The sequence below is a fragment of the Oncorhynchus kisutch genome, linkage group LG28 (assembly GCF_002021735.2).
Source record: "Oncorhynchus kisutch isolate 150728-3 linkage group LG28, Okis_V2, whole genome shotgun sequence".
Taxonomy (NCBI): Eukaryota; Metazoa; Chordata; class Actinopteri; order Salmoniformes; family Salmonidae; genus Oncorhynchus; species Oncorhynchus kisutch.
This window is the reverse complement of record NC_034201.2, coordinates 14,333,412-14,353,498: the sequence shown is the minus strand read 5'-3', so window position 1 is coordinate 14,353,498 and position 20,087 is coordinate 14,333,412. Positions and strand designations below refer to the sequence as shown.

Here is a 20,087-nt window from a genome sequence, read left to right as displayed (position 1 = left end):
TATCACGGAAGTTCAGCGTTACAGAGTGATTGAAATTTAAAGGCAATTTTCCCTCGTTAGTGCATTCATGGTAAATGTTGCATATGTCGGTACAATCGGAAATTGCCTTTACATTTATATTTAGCTTTCTGTAACACTTCAGTTATACAGATTGAATAGAGCTCTAAATTGTTGTATAAATACAAAATATCTGGCATATTCCCATTTGAACTTTGTTGTGCTTTTAAATGGTTGAATGCCCAGTGATAAACATTTAGATGACAACTAAACCAAAAATCTGAAATTTTTTCCATTGGATTTGTTATTTATTTTTTATTCCCCTTTTCCGTGGTATCCAATGGTATCCAATTGTTAGTAGCTACTATCTTGTCTCATCGCTACAACTCACGTACGGGCTCGGGAGAGACGATGGTCGAAAGTCATGCGTCCTCCGATACACAACCCAACCAAGCCGCACTGCTTCTTAACATAGCGCGCATCCAACCCGGAAGCCAGCCGCACCAATGTGTCGGAGGAAACAAATCAAATCAAATCAAATTTATTTATATAGCCCTTCGTACATCAGCTGATATCTCAAAGTGCTGTACAGAAACCCAGCCTAAAACCCCAAACAGCAAGCAATGCAGGTGTAGAAGCACCTGCACCCGGCGACCTTGGTTAGCGTGCCCTGCACCTGGCCCGCCACAAGAGACAAAGTTATCCCTACCGGAGACCACTGCGCCACCCATTGGAATTTTGTTGGACTTTTAAATGGTTCTTCTAAGGCATAGTGATAACACATTAGGAATTCAACGAACTCTGTATGTCCTTTATGAGTGTGTAAATAAAGATTGAAATCTCATTGATCAAGGTCTCAAGCAAATATGTTCCACATTTCATCGTTGAAATTACGTGATGTGGCCAGTGGTGGGATGTACTGGTTTTGGCTGATCTATCAAGCCAGACGACCCGGACAGCATTCGTCGCTGTAGTTTTCAATGGAGTTGCACGTAAATAGGCGCAGCCCAATCAGATACAAGAGGGGCGGATCTTTCGACAAGGATTGCTTTAAATTACGGTATCAGTGTGGGTTACTGTACCGTCCCCTGCCTTGATGTGGATGGAGATAACTGTCGATGTGCGAACGTTTGAGCATCAGACAGCTCAGGTTAGGGCCATAGCATCATAGACAAAAGCCTAGTATGCTGAAATAGCAACGACTGAAAGTATTTAAACATGGCACCTAAATCTATGTCTGAAAAGTTTGCACACATAGAGGAGATTGACTTAAAAGAGACTACTTGCATTTGCAGGAAACATTGTAATAACTGTAAAATCTTCCTGGGATTCTTCGTCTTATCCCTTTCATTGCATCTAGTAACGCTTTTCTGTTATTTGGACCTGAGATCGGAGGTGAAACGCGAGATTCTCCAGAAGAACAGAGAGGAGACAGTGTCACCGGCCGCAGACGATATGAATGACCGATATTCTCCAGTATTCCAGCTGTTGGATATCAGCTACCCAACTGATCTACAGCCACAGGTAGGTTAATTATCGGCTCTTTAATAGCGTAATAACACTAAACATATATTAACATTTAGTAAGAATTCATATAAATACACATAAGAGGACCAAAGTGTAGCCCACACCAAATTATTTTCACTTGTGGGATGTTGAAACAACATGTGGCAATTTCTGTCAATTCCGATGAAAGGATGTGAATGATGAATATTTACCGCCATCAGTTAGAAACTTTAATTTGTCCTTGATCCGACACAATAATACAGTATACTGGTCAGTGTTTCTCAGATAAGGACTACTTGGTCTTTGTTTTATTATGATACAGTCTAGTTGCATGTTGGTAGTATAGCTATACAGAGCATAGTTTCACGGTTGAGGCGCCCAATTGTTTATTGTTGCTTGAGATGGATAATGGTTAATAATGCTTTTGGTGAAAGTATTTTTTCCAAAGTGGTTTAGCGAGGATTTGAATAGTGAGTGTATGGTTTAAGTGACCTGATGGTGCATGTTGAGACGAGCAGACATCTACAGTAGAGAATACTGCCTGCATGTCATCAGCATGTGGCACAGTAAGATTCCACACATCCCCTCCAAGAATTAACAACCCACTCTCACATTTTAATGCATTGGCATATTATAATGCCTTACAATTTCTTAATTGACTTCAGAAAAAACCTGGGGCCATTTGAGTTGTTACTGGAATCAAATCCTAAAAGGAGCTGAAGTTCTCTTGTTAGCTATTCTTTAAGCCTGTGGATTGACAGCATGGGAGAGAGAATGCCTCCCACCTGTCTGTGAGGCTGGGGTGTAAGATGGCTCTGCCAAATGTGCTTGGTTTAGAAAATATGGTCAGAAGCATGATCAGCCATGTTAAAAATACATCTGGACAGAAACATCATGGCAGTAAAATGAGACTAAGTGGATGCCTTTCAATTACACATAAATTACACCAACAATTCTGCAACGTTAAGATCCATCTGGCCCTCATCTATGTTATAATCAGATGAGATGAGAAATGTTTATTGGTTTGTTTGTGATCATGTCGCTCTGAATTCTCCAGAATCCACATTGTTGTCTTTGACCTTGCTACGAACTGCAAAAGTACTACACAGCACAACTGGTTGCTCATATCTAAAGATTGCCATAGTTTTAAAAAAATCCTCAGCTTTTAAGTTCAGTCACTATGTTTTTTGTAGGCCTGTGGATGGTTTATTCATAGAGGTTTATTTAGAGAAAAACACTTCAAAAATCCCAAATGAGATTGTAAATTAGCTAAAGCAGGTAAATGACCCCCCGCTTCGTCATTTCAACTTCCCCAGGCATTGTGGCTTGTCTCCAGAGCTCAGTGTGAAGTCTCTGGCTAGCAGAGTTAGCTCCACAAAAGATCCAGTGCCAACCCTCAACATCACTATTAAATCAAACTGTGTGCTCTGTTGGAGTATGAGATTTCTTACAGGATATTACCTTAATAGCAACATTGTGCATGCAATTAATAACATCCACACAATTATTCAACTCCATTAAAATGTATCTTTGTGGGAGAATGTACACATGGCTCTAAATGTTAATAGAGACAGGCAAATATTTGAAGTGAGAGATCTTTAGAGATGATTTAGGCCCCATATTTGGAAATATCTGTGAAAGATGTGATTACGTATGTGTGTATTGTTTCTATTGTTTATTTGTCTGTAGTGTAAGTTGCATTGGGTCCTTATTATCATATATTCAAGCAAAAGCCCAACCTGAACCAAAGAACCATCCAGAGGGGATATGGTCAGTGTCCAATCTGAGGGCTGTAGTTATAGGGTCATTTTACATCATCTTTTGTAATACCCACCACTCAAGCTCATAAAACATAAGTAAACATCCCTGATGGTGAACTGTAGATGTGTGGTCAAGAACGATGTGCTTATTTTAGCTGTAGGTTTTAATAGAGTTATTTGGAATGATTTCAAAGGAACAGTGGGCCTCAGGCCATAGTTGTTACTGGGGACAGGTGTCAAGACTATTACAAGTTTTGTTCTGCTTGCAAGGGAGTTAGGAAAGAATGTTTGAATGACCTTAATTGTCAATTATGTTTGCCATGATATGCACCTGCATCTATTTAGATTAACTTAGAGTGTAGCTAGTGGTTACACAGATGTTATTTTCTTTCTTATGGGAAGCTATCCATACAAACAAAACATTGTGTGCCTTTCGGTATGTTTAGAAAACAGAGGAGAGACTAAAAGTTACTGCTAACTAAAGAAATGAGTCAAGAAAGCTAAAATTGTTTCCTGTTGAGTATTATTTTGAAGGTGAAAGCTTTTTATATCATAAAGGGATTTACCTCTTGCATGAGACTGGACACAATAGCTCACGTTCATTGCTTCTCCCTCTTGGAGCTGCTAATTAGATCGACCAAACAGTTTCTAACCTGACTCATGACTTAAGACCGTGTTAGCCCACAGAGCTAAAGTCTAGGCAATGGTATTAGCCTTGGGAACTAAAACAAGTCTCCAGGTCTCAGGCAAGGTTACTCATCATATCAGGGTATTTCACAGAACCACCACTGCAACACTTCAACCCCATTCAACCTCCTCCTCCTCTCCACCAGCAGCTAATATACTTCAACTGTATGTTCCAAATCACATGCAACTATTTTCGAAGGAGACTAATATTGAGCAATCATATAGCAGTAAATGGATGGCTTTCCCTTAGAATTCTATTCAACATTTTGGGACAAAGTAGGCCCTCTATTTACACAAATGTAAATTCAGTACTTCCTAGTTCCATGTATCAAACTGTTATTTCAGTTAAATTAAAACCAGGAAAATCTGGAGTACCCTGCTGATTATAGACCCATAAATTTAATCAATTGTGACAATAAAATGATAACAAAGCTTATAAGCAATAGAATGGCTAAAGTCTTACCAGACTTGATGCAGACTTGATACATATCAATCAAACAGGGTTTATTAAAAATAGACAAACAAATACAAGAACATGTTTCAGTTTAATACAATAAGCAAAAAAACAAGATATAGATTAATCAATAATGGCTGTTAAAGCCGAAGAGGCTTTTGACCGTCTTGAATGACATTTTCTATTCAAAACTTTGGAAGCTTTCAACTTTTCAGCTGAAATACATGTCATTCAAATATTGTATAAATGTCCTAAAGCAATAAATATACACAAATAATACATTATCTCTATGAAATTGCTTTAGAAAGGGACGCAAGACAGGGATGTCCCCTCTCCCCTCTCCCCCCTCCTGTTTACAGTGGCAGTTGAACCGCTTGCAGAAAGACAGGACCCAAACGTAACAGATATCAGTATTGGTAAACAAGAATATAAACTAAACTTATTTGTAGATAATCTCCTGATATACCTGTCCAATATTGAAGACTCAATGCCCCCTTTGCTAAAACTTATGACATATAGTTAAATGCATTAAAGAGGAACAATGGGTGCATATTGTCCCCAGAATCTTTGTGTTGATTTTCAAAGGATACATCTAAGAACATTAACAACTTCATAGTTAAGAACACTATAACAATATGGAGGAAAATGAAACTCTCACGCTGGTAAAAAAAAAAAAAAAAAGGATTTTGGAGACAGGCGCAGGAATACACAATAGGGGTTTTTGATACACCCAAAACAAACACGTATACACTGGGCTGAACCCAAACAAAAGAGCGAGGGTAAACCTCGTTGACTGACACGGGACGATACCGGTAATAAACCATATATAAATATATACAGTGCCTTGCAAAAGTATTCACCCCCTTGGCATTTTTCCTATTTAGTTGCATTACATCCTGTAATTTAAATGGATTTTAATTTGGATTTCATGTAATGGACATATACAAAATAGTCCAAATTGGTGAAGTGAATTTAAATATCACATGATCTTAGTATATATACACCTGTTCTGAAATTCTGCAATACCACTAAGCACAGCGGAGATTGGAGTATCTGTCCATAGGACCACTTTAAGCGGTACACTCCACAGAGCTGGGCTTTATGGAAGAGTGGACAGAAAAAAATAAGCAAACATGTTTGGTGTTCGCCAAAAGGCATGTGGGAGACTCCCCAAACATATGGAAGAAGGTACTCAGGTCAGATGAGACTAAAATTTAGCTTTTTGGCCATCAAGAAAACGCTATGTCTGGTGCAAACTCAACACCTCTCATCGCCCCGAGAACACCATCCCCACAGTGAAGCATGATGGTGGCAGCAGGGATGTTTTTTATCTGCAGGGACTGTGAAACTGGTCAGAATTGAAGGAATGATGGATGGCTCTAAATACAAGGAAATTCTTGAGGGAAACCTGTTTCAGTGTTCCAGAGATTTGAGACTGGGACGTAGGTTCACCTTCCAGCAAGGACAATGACCCTAAGCCTACTGCTAAAGCAACACTTGAGTGGTTTAAGGGGAAACCATACAAAAAGCATACAAACATTTTCCAACCAAGTAGAGGAGTCAGAAAGTCAGAAATAGCGATAAAATTAATGGTTGCAGTCACGAAAGTCCCAGCTACACAATAAAATGTTGGTTTTGTTCGATAAAGTCCCTCTTTATATCCCAAAAACTCTGTTTTGTTGGCGTGTTTTGTTCAGTAATCCACTGGCTCAAAGGCGGCCAAAACATGCAGACGAATACATCCTAATAGTACCGGTAAAGTTCGTCGAAACATGTCAAACGATGTTTATAATTAATCCTCAGGTTGTCAATTGTGTAAATAATAGATCATATTTCAACCATACAATAGCGTATTCAATAGAAAGGAGAAACAATGAAGGGCACGCACTCGGTCATGCGCACAAACCAGCACTGCATGATTCTACAGTCCAATGACAGAAAGGTCTCATTCTTCTTCATTTTTCAGAACACAAGCCTGAAACAATGTCTAAATACTGTTGACATCTAGTGGAAGCCATAGGAACTGCAATCTGGGTCCTAACCCATTAGATACTCTATAGGCATTCAATTGAAAACTACCCACATCAAAATAATTCCACTTCCTGGATGGATTTTCCTCAGGTTTTCGCCTGCCATATCGGTTCTGTTATACTCAGACATTTTAACAGTTTGGGAAATTTTACAGTGTTTTCTATCCAAATCTACCAATTATATGCATATCATATCTTCTGGGCCTGAGTAACAGCTAGTTTACTTTGGGAACGCTTCTCATTCAGACGTCGAAATACTGCCCCCAAGCCATAAGAAGTTAAAGAAACAAATGGCTATGTCACTGGTGGTACCTTAAAAGGGCACATTTGTACAATTTGGCTATTTTAAGGTACAAACTGCAAGAGTACAATCAACGTACCTTACGGGTACGACTGGTTGATCTCCAAGGCATTCCTAGTCGATCGCATAGTATTTCTGTAAAAAACCCAACGTTAAAGCCTTGCGTTCCTATTTCTATTTATTAATCTCGCACTGTTGGTGGTAGGTGCACCCAATTCAGCTGCCCTGCATGCCGGGTTGGCAAAGTTTTCCCATTTTGAACCATTTCATGTGTCTGAAAGTACAAACTCTGCCTTCCCAGCAGGCACCTAGGCAGTTAACCCACTGTTCCTAGGCCGTCATTGAAAATAAGAATTTGTTCTTAACTGACTTGCCTGGTTAAATAAAGGTAAAATTAAAAATAAATTAAAAATAAAGTGCATTATAGGTCTACCGCTGGCCAATCAGATGGCTCAGATTACCGTGTCTACAGTAACATAGCAGGCGTAAAAGAAAGCTAAAGCAAAGTTGACACTGTGAGATTTCTAAACCTTTAAAACCATGACCAGCGAGACTGTCAATGAATACAGCAAAGAGCAGCTGTTTTTATGAGTGAGTTCATGTTTATGTTTTTCCTCAGCACTGTCAGCACTTTGTATTCAACACTTTTATAAGCCATAAAATGTGCGTTGTTCTTACTTCCACTGGCACTACAACCAGTACTGCAGCTGTAATGAATGAGTAGGAAAATGTATATTATTAGCGGCTTGGGTCTTTTTTAATACAGAGGAATATTTCACTTTCTCTGTTCATAGAAGTATGACAATGAATTTGTGCATGAGGCAAAAATAATGCAGTGTGACTCGAGTTCAACTGGAGGAAAACAGTGTCCCGTTTTGGTCAGTGTCAGTGGAGGAAAGGGAGAGCGGAGGGATGTTAAGAGGTGGACTCTCAGTATGCTGCTCTCTCCCTCCGCTGAGACTGACCATCACATGCACGTTCCAGCAGCCCAGTAGAATTGAAATAAAAAGCGAATTATTTAAGTGTATTCTTACTCAACTGTGCCTCCCAAGTAATACAGCAACTCATCTAATACCAGTGTGATCATATGGCCTACCTCAAATACAGATTTTTTTTTTTAAATGGTCCAAACAACAATGCATTGGCAGGGCAATTCAAGCAAAGCCAATATGCAGTGATAATGTAGGTTAATGATGCTTAAGTTGACAGTGACAAGCGTTTGTACCACTTTAAGTACAATTCGTTACCCTTTTTTCTGAGACTGTTACCTAATTCAAATCAAATCAAATGTATTTATATAGCCCTTCTTACATCAGCTGATATCTCAAAGTGCTGTACAGAAACCCAGCCTAAAACCCCAAACAGCAAGCAATGCAGGTGTAGAAGCACAGTGGCTAAGAAAAACTCCCTAGAAAGGCCAAAACCTAGGAAGAAACCTAGAGAGGAACCAGGCTATGAGGTGTGGCTAGTCCTCTTCTGGCTGCGCCGGGTGGAGATTATAACAGAACATGGCCAAGATGTTCAAATGTTCATAAATGACCAGCATGGTCAAATAATAATAATCACAGTAGTTGTCGAGGGTGCAACAAGTCTCAGGAGTAAATGTCAGTTGGCTTTTCATAGCTGATCATTGAGAGTATCTCTACTGCTCCTGCTGTCTCTAGAGAGAGTTGAAAACAGCAGGTCTGGGACAGGTAGCACGTCCGGTGAGCAGGTCAGGGTTCCATAGCCGCAGGCAGAACAGTTGAAACTGGAGCAGCAGCACGGCCAGGTGGACTGGGGACAGCAAGGAGTCATTATGCCAGGTAGTCCTGAGGCATGGTCCTAGGGCTCAGGTCCTCCGAGAGAGAGAAAGAAAGAATTAGAGAGAGCATACTTAAATTCACACAGGACACCGGATAAGACAAGGGAGAAATACTCCAGATATAACAGACTGACCCTAGCCCCCCGACACAAACTACTGCAGCATAAATATTGGAGGCTGAGACAGGAGGGGTCAGGAGACACTGTGGCCCCATCCAATGATACCCCCGGACAGGGCCAAACAGGCAGGATATAACCCCACCCACTTTGCCAAAGCACAGCCCCACACCACTAGAGGGATATCTTCAACCACCAACTTACCATCCTGAGACAAGGCCGAGTATAGCCTGCAAAGATCTTCGCCACGGCACAACCCAAGGGGGACCACATCAGCGACTCAATTCATTAAAATGTAACAAGTCTGAGCAGAAAGAGATTAGGAAGTGATTATACATGATTATACAGTTAAATAAAGGTTCAATAAATAGTATTGGGTAGCCTAGTGGTTAGAGCATTGGACTAGTAACGGAAGGTTGCAAGTTCAAACCCCCGAGCTGACAAGGTACAAATCTTTCGTTCTGCCCCTAAACAGGCAGTTAACCCACTGTTCCTAGGCCATTATTGAAAATAAGAATTTGTTCTTAATTGACTTACCTAGTTAAATAAAGGTCAAATAAAATCTGAAAGGCCTTACTTTATGGATGTTAATATGTATGAGCCTCCCAAATTCTCAACATTATTATGGAGGTGATTGTTCAAAACAAAATGTATCTCATTCTCACAAGACCACCACCCTTCTATCCTCCCTCCACCTCCCTCAGATAGTGATCATAGCAACTTCCTGGGCCAATTGCTGGACCTACATCCAACCTAAGGCACTATACAGCATGTATTATAAACCTAAACTGCACTGTAATGTTTATTAGCGTATTAATTGCATTACCCATAGATGTTCATGTAATGCGAAACATTGAATGGCACTAACACTGATTACAAATGCTAAAGTTTATCTTTGATTAATATATATTTGCACCCATATAATAACAATGTACTGAAGCCAAAATGTAAATTATGAACACTGCTATTAGATCACTCAAATAAATAATATACATCTTGTCTACATTTTCTCAGCATAGATCGTTGTAGTGGTTTGAGTTTGGAAAGACACTACAGATGTAGGATCTTAAATTGAGCCAGTTTGCTACAGCAGGAAAATACTCCTATAGCAACAGGAAATGTCAATTATTATGTGGATTATAATTAATGGACATTTTTGTAGGGATTCATAAAACTTTCTGAAAATGAAGTCTGACATTTCTAAGTGGAAATTACCAACTTCAGAAGCCTTTTAAAACCTCAAATACAGTACAAGTTAAACATGTCCCGATCAAATTAAGATCCTACATCTGTATGACACATAGAGGAGTAGTGAAAGCATGTTGTCAACCTTGCTGCAGAACAGATGTGGGGCCACATTTACGAAACATGTTTCATGTGGTTTTCTGGTTGCCCCAAATTGGAATTGTTTTAAAACCACAACACACAGAAACTGTCCCAGGAGGAAGGGTAGGGTGAGCACTTGGAGGAAAAAATAGGGGGGGGGCGAGGTAGCAGGTGGAAAAACATATTTGCCAAATTACTGACAGGTGCTCCACAGCCTTGGTTAGAAGGTTCAAATAGAAAACACAGCATGGGGAATTGAACAAGCTTTCAGAATTTGGTGAAGAGCCACTCAAAGCAAGATGTGACCTTTTTAGCTACCTAGCACCAAGATGTTGGGATATTTGTTGGAATTTTCTTTGTGGATATTTATTTAAGTGTGAGAGCTACAGTTTTTAGGTTCAATGTCAATTGATTGGTGGCTGTTCATACTGTAGTTTGGTACAGAAGAATGTTAAGCGAATTGAGCTAGACATATTGTGGGGTTTCATGATTGGGACTGATCTGAGCATGAATGTGTTACCTCAGCTGACTAATAGATCAGACTTTAGCCTTACATATGAGGTCATGTCAAGCAATTCCACTTATTCAACACAGGAGATCAACATGCACCAGCTAGGACTTGACTTGAGATTTGATCATGGGTTCATGTTAGGGTTGAATCATTTCCCGGTATTTGACAAATATTCCACCCCGAGAATAAATCGCTTTTCTCCGGATAACCCAGTATTTGCAGCCAATACCGGAAGTGTCATTCTAAAGCATATATGTCTGGATTTGATTAGAGCTTTGATCGGCATGAAAATTCAAGCCTGATGCTACCTGAGCCTGATGAGGCATACATTAAATACATTTTATGAGCCCTACATTAAAGACATTTTATGATCCCAAGCCCCAAAAAAGCCCAAATGATTGTGCCGTTATCCAATACTGGTCTATGATATATAGGCTACCGCACATTACGCCTGACAGAAAAACATAAAAGCCCAAACATGTAGCTATGCTCTCTTGGGTAAGTAAATGAAACAAGCTCCAATAGGCTAATCTTTTTGAGTGTGGACTGTAGCCAATTAGGGGAAATGTATTACACTGTATTATATGGATTGGAATGACGAACAATGAAGCTGGGAGCGAACATGCGATGCTGGTGCAGGACATGCGGCCAACAAAGTTAGAATTATAGGCTAGTGAATTTGATTTAAAATTTGACATGTAATATGTTCTATTTTACATTTTTATAATTAGTAGGCTGACGGAAATATAGGCTACCTTTCATAATATTTTCCTTAATGTCGTGCGACTGGTATTAGCCCACCGCCTGTCTCTCTCTATTGTTGCTTCTTTCCTTCCTTGCTTTCAACAGTTAAATTAAATAAGTTTCGTTTTCCTTAAATTCATAATTGTAATGACATGCTTGAATAATATAGGGTCTGAATAAATAACTACTATAGACAAACGCCGTCGCACGTTCTCTCTTCTTTCAAACTCCTGTGAGTTCTGTATGCTGATGTATTTAACATTCAGCAAACAAGAGCGTGCATCCCTCTTCGAATAGTCTATTTGTATAAGAAATGCTTTAAAATATGTCCAGCAAGCTATTTGTAGTCTAGCGTTTCCTGGGACAGCCAGAGCTAAGGGGCGTTTTTTTAAAGAAGAGAGGCTAGCGGAGCGCAGGTGCGTATTGCACAAGAGACCGAGGCTATAAATTAGAAGCGTATGCATAACAAATCATTCATTAGCTAAATATAAGGCCAATCCTGCATTTAATGTATTGCCTGAAAGAGGTAGAAAGGACATATATATATATATATATATATATATATATATATATATATATATATATATATATATATATATATATATATATATATATATATATATATATATATATATATATTGAACAGGATTATGCCTATCTATTTTGGATTCAATTGGAATGGAATTGATAGAAAGGCTGCGAGAGAGTGCTCGTGTGCGTACTGATTTAAAGCAACGATATTCGAGTGATAGGCCGTTTTAAAACTCTGCAGATGCAACAAAAAAAATGCATCTTTACAATGGAAAAGGGTGACCCCTAAAGCCAGATGGAGATGTGTAAATTAGACGTGCATTCAGTCCTTATATTACTGTAGCATAGGCTATGCTGCAGCAAATGTAGTCCTTCCTTTCACAAGAAAAAAGTTACCATGATGAGATAATACATGCATTGTATTATGCGCTCCATACTGAGATGAGCTGTCTGTTCCCACCCTGAGCGTTGATGAGTGATCCTGCAGATAGCAGAGTAAGCCAAGGGCCTGTAGAGAAGCCAGATTTAGACTTCGCATGTCATTTAACAGTTCCATGTAACGTCATGCTGTTCATATGAATAATTGATTATAATTTACCGGTTTCTCTCAGTTATTTATACCAGGAAAGGGAGTGAGTTTGGGTGGTAAATCACAGTAAACCGGTTGGAGCAATTCGACTCTAGTTCATGTTGAAAGTGATCAATCTGGAACGTTGTGTAATGATGACCTAGGCTCACTTAATGCAATTTTTTTTTTTTTAAATGAAGGCCCATGTTCTTACGGCACTCATTCCTCTACTGTGTCTTTAATCCTTAAAAGCCTTTGCCTTCAAAATAATGTGTATTTTGAAGGGGGGAGGGTTACTTTTAATGAACCCTGTAAAATCTGGTATTAAAAACTGAAACTAAGAAAACACTGGGCCAACAAAAAGCATGATCCTCTGTTAAAGATGTTGAAAACATTCCAGGTTTTTATTTGAAACAACTAGATGATCATATGCAGTTAGACTGCCTTAAAATAATACAGAACAGTTAGAGAACATTTTGTAATCTCCAGAGTCTTCTTCTGTGAGGCTCTCTGATAATAGTGATTTGGGAAAGCTAATTGATCTTTCAAAAACTAAAGTAGATGAAATTGTTATGAATGATTTGTCTCATGGACCAGGATTCTCTGAAAACCCAATGGCATTCTCTTTCCCAAAAGTAAACATCCACAAATAAATATCTTATTTTGAGAAAAGTTCATGTTTTCCACAAAATGTATCTCTTGTCCTCTTTTGTCTAATGATGTCAGAGACAGCGGATTATGACAGTGTCATTTGTGATGAGCCAGCATCTTCATTTCTCGCAGAGCAATGTCCAAAGGCCTTCGTGACTGCCTTACTGAAAGCAGCTGTGAGACATTACTGGGACTAGATGAGATAAGGCGTGTCTGAGACGTCCCAGGCCCTTTGTTGATATGCAAAGTGTTTGAAGTCAGTTTCAGTGCAGCTAGGCTTATGGGGAGAAAAAAACAAACGTGTCATGTTGGAAAGCCTTATATTACTTATGTTTTACAGAGCACATCTCAGTTTGTCTTTCTTTGTGATTTAGTCCAATTTTAGAGAGCTATAAAACTAAATTACAGGGAACAGGGGGTTCCCTTTTTGATTTGTAGTATCTGCAGAAGGTACAAGAGCTTTGCTATAAAAGAGGAAGTTAAAGAACATACAAGAGACTATGCAGCATTGACATAGTGGAGGGCATATTCAGTGGCCATCTTGTGACCTACGCATATTCAGAAGTCAATCATTTACTTTTGACAGTGTTGGGAGTTTTAATCAAATGTACATCTGCACCTGGGTCTACTTTCAAACTAATGAAGATGTAAATAAAGTGAAGGTTCCTAGATATGTTTGTATTTAAATTGCATGTAGCTGTGCGAACATGCAAGTGTTGTAATCGTTGTAGATCACACATTCTAAATTCTCTGAAACAAGTTGGCCTCATCACACAATGTTGTGGCTTTACTATGTGTGTGGCCGACTTAACAAGATGCCAGGATAAATAATCTGACTCATTATGAATTATGACCTGTTTCATTTCTTAAATGTCCTAATTGATGTAGACTATTCAAATGAGCTACATGGAAATTCATTGATTCTTTACTAGATTACATACAGATGTTGCACTGAAGAATCATTTTATTTCAGGAAAAGCAAAGGCACAATTTAAAAAATATTGTATATTACTTAAACAGATATGTTTTATCTGTTAAATCTCATCATCAATCAGATGATTTTCAAACGGACTCTCACCATGCATCGCCCTTGTAGGCTCCTCTTCAACACGAATACAATATGTTAAGATTCTAATATTGTCTGATGTTATGATCAGCATGGCAACTATAAACTCACACCATTGTGGTCATCCATGGCCAAGACTTTGAGTCTGCATGAGGATGACCAAATGACTTGGGATTAGTGATTAAAATAGAAAATCTGAGAGCCTCAAACTGGCATTAACATTTCTCCTGAGAGGTCAAGAATGTGGTGGTCTTGAACTGTATGTTTGGGGGCTTCAAGGTAAAAGCTGAAAGAGAACATGCTTTTCCCCTGGTATATTAATGTACTCTTAAACTCAGTGACACATAATCCTATTTTATTATTTCTGGCCTTATATACTAATTTATATTTGATTCTCCATGTAATATGTGAATTGGCTGTCTACATCCTAGAGTATTGCATGTCTATTTGATTTGATTTATTTCTTATCCACTTATTGGAGTGTTTTTTTATTAACTTCCCCCATGTGTATGAGTCCTTAAGCCCAAATTCAAAATCTGTTATCAAACCATCTCTAGAACAAAGTGCAGCTGATTGCCAATCCTGCAATTATTTGAGGTTTATTCCATTGCTTAGTCAATAAGGGAATTCTGGTTTCTGGCCTTTTGTGGGAACAATTGGAGCTTGGGAGTAGTTAGAATAACATTTTCGCAATATATATTTTCATAGTTTGAAGAAAGAGCCCAATGAGTCGTATGACAGGCATCTTGGCTATTGTTTAAAGAGGCTAGATACTGTTTGTTGTGTTCAGACAGAGGAAAACCCAGTACTTAAGAACATTTCTTCTCATAACTCTAGCTGAAAGAGACCAGTCTTTGTTTGAAGTCTTCTTGGAGTGTGTTGACATGACCATTTTAACACTGATTCCCAAAGCAGCACTGGATGGCCTCGTTCAATCAGATGACAACAATGAAGGCTAGTCACTCACAACTTTCATAAAGTCACAATTAAGACTTCCTAATGAAAACAATTTCAAGCTGGCCATAATGAACTGAACTGAAAAAGATTGAGAATCACTATGAATTTGGTTTGGGGTAGAATCACAATGGACGAGATCCCAAATATTTACTGTGTGTGGTTCAGTAACTGTGAAGACCTCACACTAATCTGTCACATAGCTGGTTCATGTTTTAAAACGTTTTCATCAGGGGTTTGATCCAATACATTTTGTATGTAATTGTCAAGATTATTTTCCCTTCTTTTGAGGTTTTCTCATGGTTAGTTGCAGCTTTGAATTTTTTTTTAAAGCTAATTACAGTTAAAGTTCGAAGTTTACGTACACCTTAGCCAAATACATTTAAACTCAGTTTTGCACAATTCCTATTCATTTAATCCTAGTAAAAAGTCCCTGTTTTAGGTCAGTTAGAATAACCACTTTATTTTGAGAATGTGAAATGTCAGAATAATAGTAGAGAGAATAATTTCTTTCAGCTTTTATTTATTTTATCACATTCCCAGTGGGTCAGAAGTTTACATACACACAATTAGTATTTGGTAGCATTGCCTTTAAATTGTTTAACTTGGGTCAAACATTTCGGGTAGCCTTCCACAAGATTCCCACAATAAGGTGGGTGAATTTTGGCCCATTCCTCCTGACAGCTTGACAGAGCTGGTGTGAAATTGAGTCAGGTTTGTAGGCCTCCTTGCTCACACATGCTTTTTCAGTTCTGCCCACAAATGTTCTATAGGATGAGGTCAGGGCTTTGTGATGGCCACTCCAATACCTTGACTTTGTTGTCCTTAAGCTCATTTTGCACAACTTTGGAAGTATGCTTGGGATCATTGTCCATTTGGAAGACCCATTTGCGACCAAGTTTTAACTTCCTGACTGACGTCTTTAGATGTTGCTTCAATATATCCACCTAATTGTCCTTTCCTCATTATGCAATATATTTTGTGAAGTGCACCAGTCCCTCCTGCAACAAAGCACCCCCACAACATGATGCTGCCCCATGCTTCACAGTTGAGATGGTGTTCTTCGGCTTGCAAGCCTCCCCCTTTTTCCTCCAAAGAAAACAAAGGTCATTATCGCCAAACAGTTTTTTGTTTCATCAGACCAGAGGATATTTCTCCAAAAGTACGATCTTTGTCCCCATGTGCAGTTGCGAACCGTAGTCTGGCTTTTTTATGGCGGTTTTGGAGCAGTGGCTTCTTCCTTGCTGAGCAGCCTTTCAGGTTATGTCGATATAGGACTCGTTTTACTGTGGATGTAGATACGTTTGTACCTGTTTTACTCCAGCAGCTTCACAAGGTCCTTTGCTGTTGTTCTGGGATTGATTAGCACTTTTCGCACCAAAGTATGTTCATCTCTAGGAGACAGAATGTGTCTCCTTCCTGAGCGGTATGACGGCTGCGTGGTCCCATGGTGTTTATACTTGCGTACTATTTTTTGTACAGATGAATTTGGTACCTTCAGGCGTTTGGAAATTGCTCCCAAGGATGAAACAGACTTGTGGAGGTCTACAATTTTTTGGGGAGGTCTTGGTTGATTTCTTTTGATTTTCCCATCATGTCAAGCAAAGAGGCACTGAGCTTGAAGGTAGGCCTTGAAATACATCCACAGGTTCAACTCCAATTGACTCAAATGATGTCAATTAGCCTATCAGAAGCTTCTAAAGCCATGACATCATTTTCTGGAATTTTCCAAGCTGTTTAAAGGCACAGTCAACTTAGTGTATGTAAACTTCTGACCCACTGGAATTGTGATACAGTGAATTATAAGTTAAATAATCTGTCTGTAAACAATTGTTGGAAAAATGACTTGTGTCATGCACAAAGTAGATGTCCAACTAACCAACTTGCCAAAACTATAGTTTGTTAACAAGAAATTTGTGGAGTGGTTGAAAAAACTAGTTTTAATGACTCCAACCTAAGTGTATGTAAACTTCCGACTTCAACTGTACCTTGGTTTGAAGAAGGCATAGCTGCTGGGTCTCAACCTAGTGCAGGCTCATGACCCACATGCTTTTAGTCAAACCCTATTCATTTCCTATTACAAACAATTGATGGCTTTTGAAAATTGTCGTGGCACAACAGTGTGTTTATTAAGTGTAACCAAATCCTGTTTCTTGTAAAGAGGGCAAATCCGCAAGAGTCACAAACAGATACAGATGAGTTTTCCAAAGCTGTGGCTTTTGCTACTGCGATGACAAGGGAGTGTGTAGTTCCTCCACATTGGCCGGCAGTGCAGTTGAACTGATGTGACAGAACAGAGACAAAGAAGGGCTATCCCCATTATCTCACCATGGCACTGCCACAGTCACACATAGCCTCCCATCAGACGCTGTCTATCTTCAATGACTTTTTCACACAGAAAAAAATGGTAAAGTCATCACTTTGCTTAAAAGAGGGGTTGGCGTGTGGTTTGAATTTGAGTTGGTCTTTGCAGGATTCTCTCATCGTAGTACAGTCTTTGTATTCTAACACTGCTAAACATATAATAGGGTAATGAACCCCATCCACCACCCCTGTGTTGCACAGGCCTCGGTGATGCATAGCTGTTATTTTGGGTAGGAATGCCAAAATATTTACTCATAGAGGCTTTCAGCTCTCCGTGGTTCTCATTGTGAGGATAGTTTACTGCTCAAAATCTATTGTTTGATTTTAGAATCTCTTTTGCAGTAAATTACCAACATATCTGACTGTTTTAATCAAAGATGTTTGGTTTTTGGAGGACAAAGATGTATTCATTGATTCTTGTTGTTTCTGACCAAGTGACTATTGGGCAATCGTTCATTGGCCAAAAGACTCCTTTCATGTTGTTGTTAGGCTCCTGATATTGAGACCATCAGTAAACTAGAGATGCATCAGCCTTCATTTTGTTGAGAAATGTTGTGTCTCAGAAGGCCTGATCAGTAAACTATTCCTTCATATCAATAAGATATTCATAAATATCTCAGTTTGTTAACATTTCTCATCTCGTTGTGCACTGTTCTTCATGTTTCATGAACGCAATGACAAATATTAATGTGTTGGGACCAGATGGCAATAAACACTTGTGCAGCTGTAAATGTTTTACTACACACTTATTTGCACAGATGGCAGTATTAAACAATCCTGATTATGGGTTCAGGTGGATTGCTCTCTCCGTTGAACTCCAGGGGACTATCATTGGACTCTGTCATGAGTGATGCTTCCTGTTCCCAAGAAAGCTAAGGTAACTGAGCTAAACGACTACCGCCCCGTAGCACTCACATCCGTCATCATGAAGTGCTTTGAGAGACTAGTCAAGGACCATATCACCTCCACCCTACCTTTGCTTACCGCCCAAATAGGTCCACAGACGATGCAATCTCAACCACACTGCACACTGCCCTAACCCATCTGGACAAGAGGAATACCTATGTGAGAATGCTGTTCATCGACTACAGCTCGGCATTCAACACCATAGTACCCTCCAAGCTCGTCATCAAGCTCGAGACCCTGGGTGTCGACCCCGCCCTGTGCAACTGGGTACTGGACTTCCTGACGGGCAGCCCCCAGGTGGTGAGGGTAGGCAACAACATCTCCTCCCTGCTGATCCTCAACACTGGGGCCCCACAAGGGTGCGTTCTGAGCCCTCTCCTGTACTCCCTGTTCACCCACGACTGCTTGGCCACGCACGCCTCCAACTCAATCATCAAGTTTGCGGACGACACAACAGTGGTAGGCTTGATTACCAACAACGACGAGACGGCCTACAGGGAGGAGGTGAGGGCCCTCGGAGTGTGGTGTCAGGAAAATAACCTCACACTCAACGTCAACAAAACTAAGGAGATGATTGTGGACTTCAGGAAACAGCAGAGGGAACACCCCCCTATCCACATCGATGGAACAGTAGTGGAGAGGGTAGCAAGTTTTATGTTCCTCGGCATACACATCACAGACAAACTGAATTGGTCCACTCACACAGACAGCACACCACTAACATTGAGTGGCTGCTGCCAACACACTGACAATGACACTGACTCAACTCCAGCCACTTTAATAATGGGAATTGATGGGAAATGATGTAAATATATCACTAGCCACTTTAAACAATGCTACCTTATATAATGTTACTTACCCTACATTATTCATCTCATATGCATACGTATATACTGTACTCTATATCATCGACTGCATCCTTATGTAATACATGTATCAATAGCCACTTTAACTATGCCACTTTGTTTACATACTCATCTCATATGTTATACTGTACTCGATATCATCTACTGTATCTTGCCTATGCTGCTCTGTACCATCACTCATTCATATATCCTTATGTACATATTCTTTATCCCCTTACACTGTGTATAAGACAGTCGTTTTTTTGGAATTGTTAGTTAGATTACTTGTTCGTTATTACTGCATTGTCGGAACTAGAAGCACAAGCATTTCGCTACACTCGCATTAACATCTGCTAACCATGTGTATGTGACAAATAAAATTTGATTTGATTTGATTTGATTTGAAATTAAATCATCATCATGTGCTATCTAGAATCTAAAAGGATTCTTCGGCTGTCCCCATAGGAGAACCCTTTGAAGACCCTTTCTGGTTCCAGGTAGGACCTTTTCCACAGAGGGGACTACATGGACCCAAAAAGGGTTCTACCTGGAACCAAAAAAGGTTCTCCTATGGGGGCAGCCGAAGAACCACTTTGGAACCATTTTTTCTAAGAGTGTGGGTAATGTCACATACAATTCTTGATTGTTGAATACTGTTCTCTGACATTGTTGTTTTACACCCTATTGCGACTGTATGATAGTATTTTCTAGTGGCAAAAATGTACAATACTTTTTTGTTATTCTGTAAATTGTTGAGGAGAAGGAGCACAGTTCGTAGTGGGTGAAATCTGTAGACTGCATATAATGGAGGATGGTTGGTTTTCTGTGCTGTGATGTAGACTAGCGTTGCAGTACAGCTGTGTACCATCTGGCCAGGGCTGCAGACTGGTGCAACATCTGGAGCTCTCTGGACAGACAAGTCTCTCTCTCTTTTTCCTCCACTGTACTTTATCTAGGCTAACCCTG

The 20,087-nt window shown here is 39.5% G+C and overlaps 1 protein-coding gene across 4 annotated transcripts in view; it reads left to right on the top strand.

Annotated features, from left to right (window-relative positions):
- The first annotated feature begins 1,091 nt into the window (after nucleotides 1–1,091).
- LOC109873265 (ectodysplasin-A-like) overlaps nucleotides 1,092–20,087 on the top strand; it is a 63,059-nt gene continuing 44,063 nt past the window's right edge. For all 4 annotated transcript variants that reach the window (XM_031807415.1, XM_031807414.1, XM_031807413.1 and 1 more), the window contains exon 1: nucleotides 1,092–1,521. In XM_031807415.1, the coding sequence (XP_031663275.1) occupies nucleotides 1,216–1,521 (306 nt within the window). In that variant the 5' untranslated portion in view covers nucleotides 1,092–1,215. The remainder of the gene's footprint in view (nucleotides 1,522–20,087) is intronic.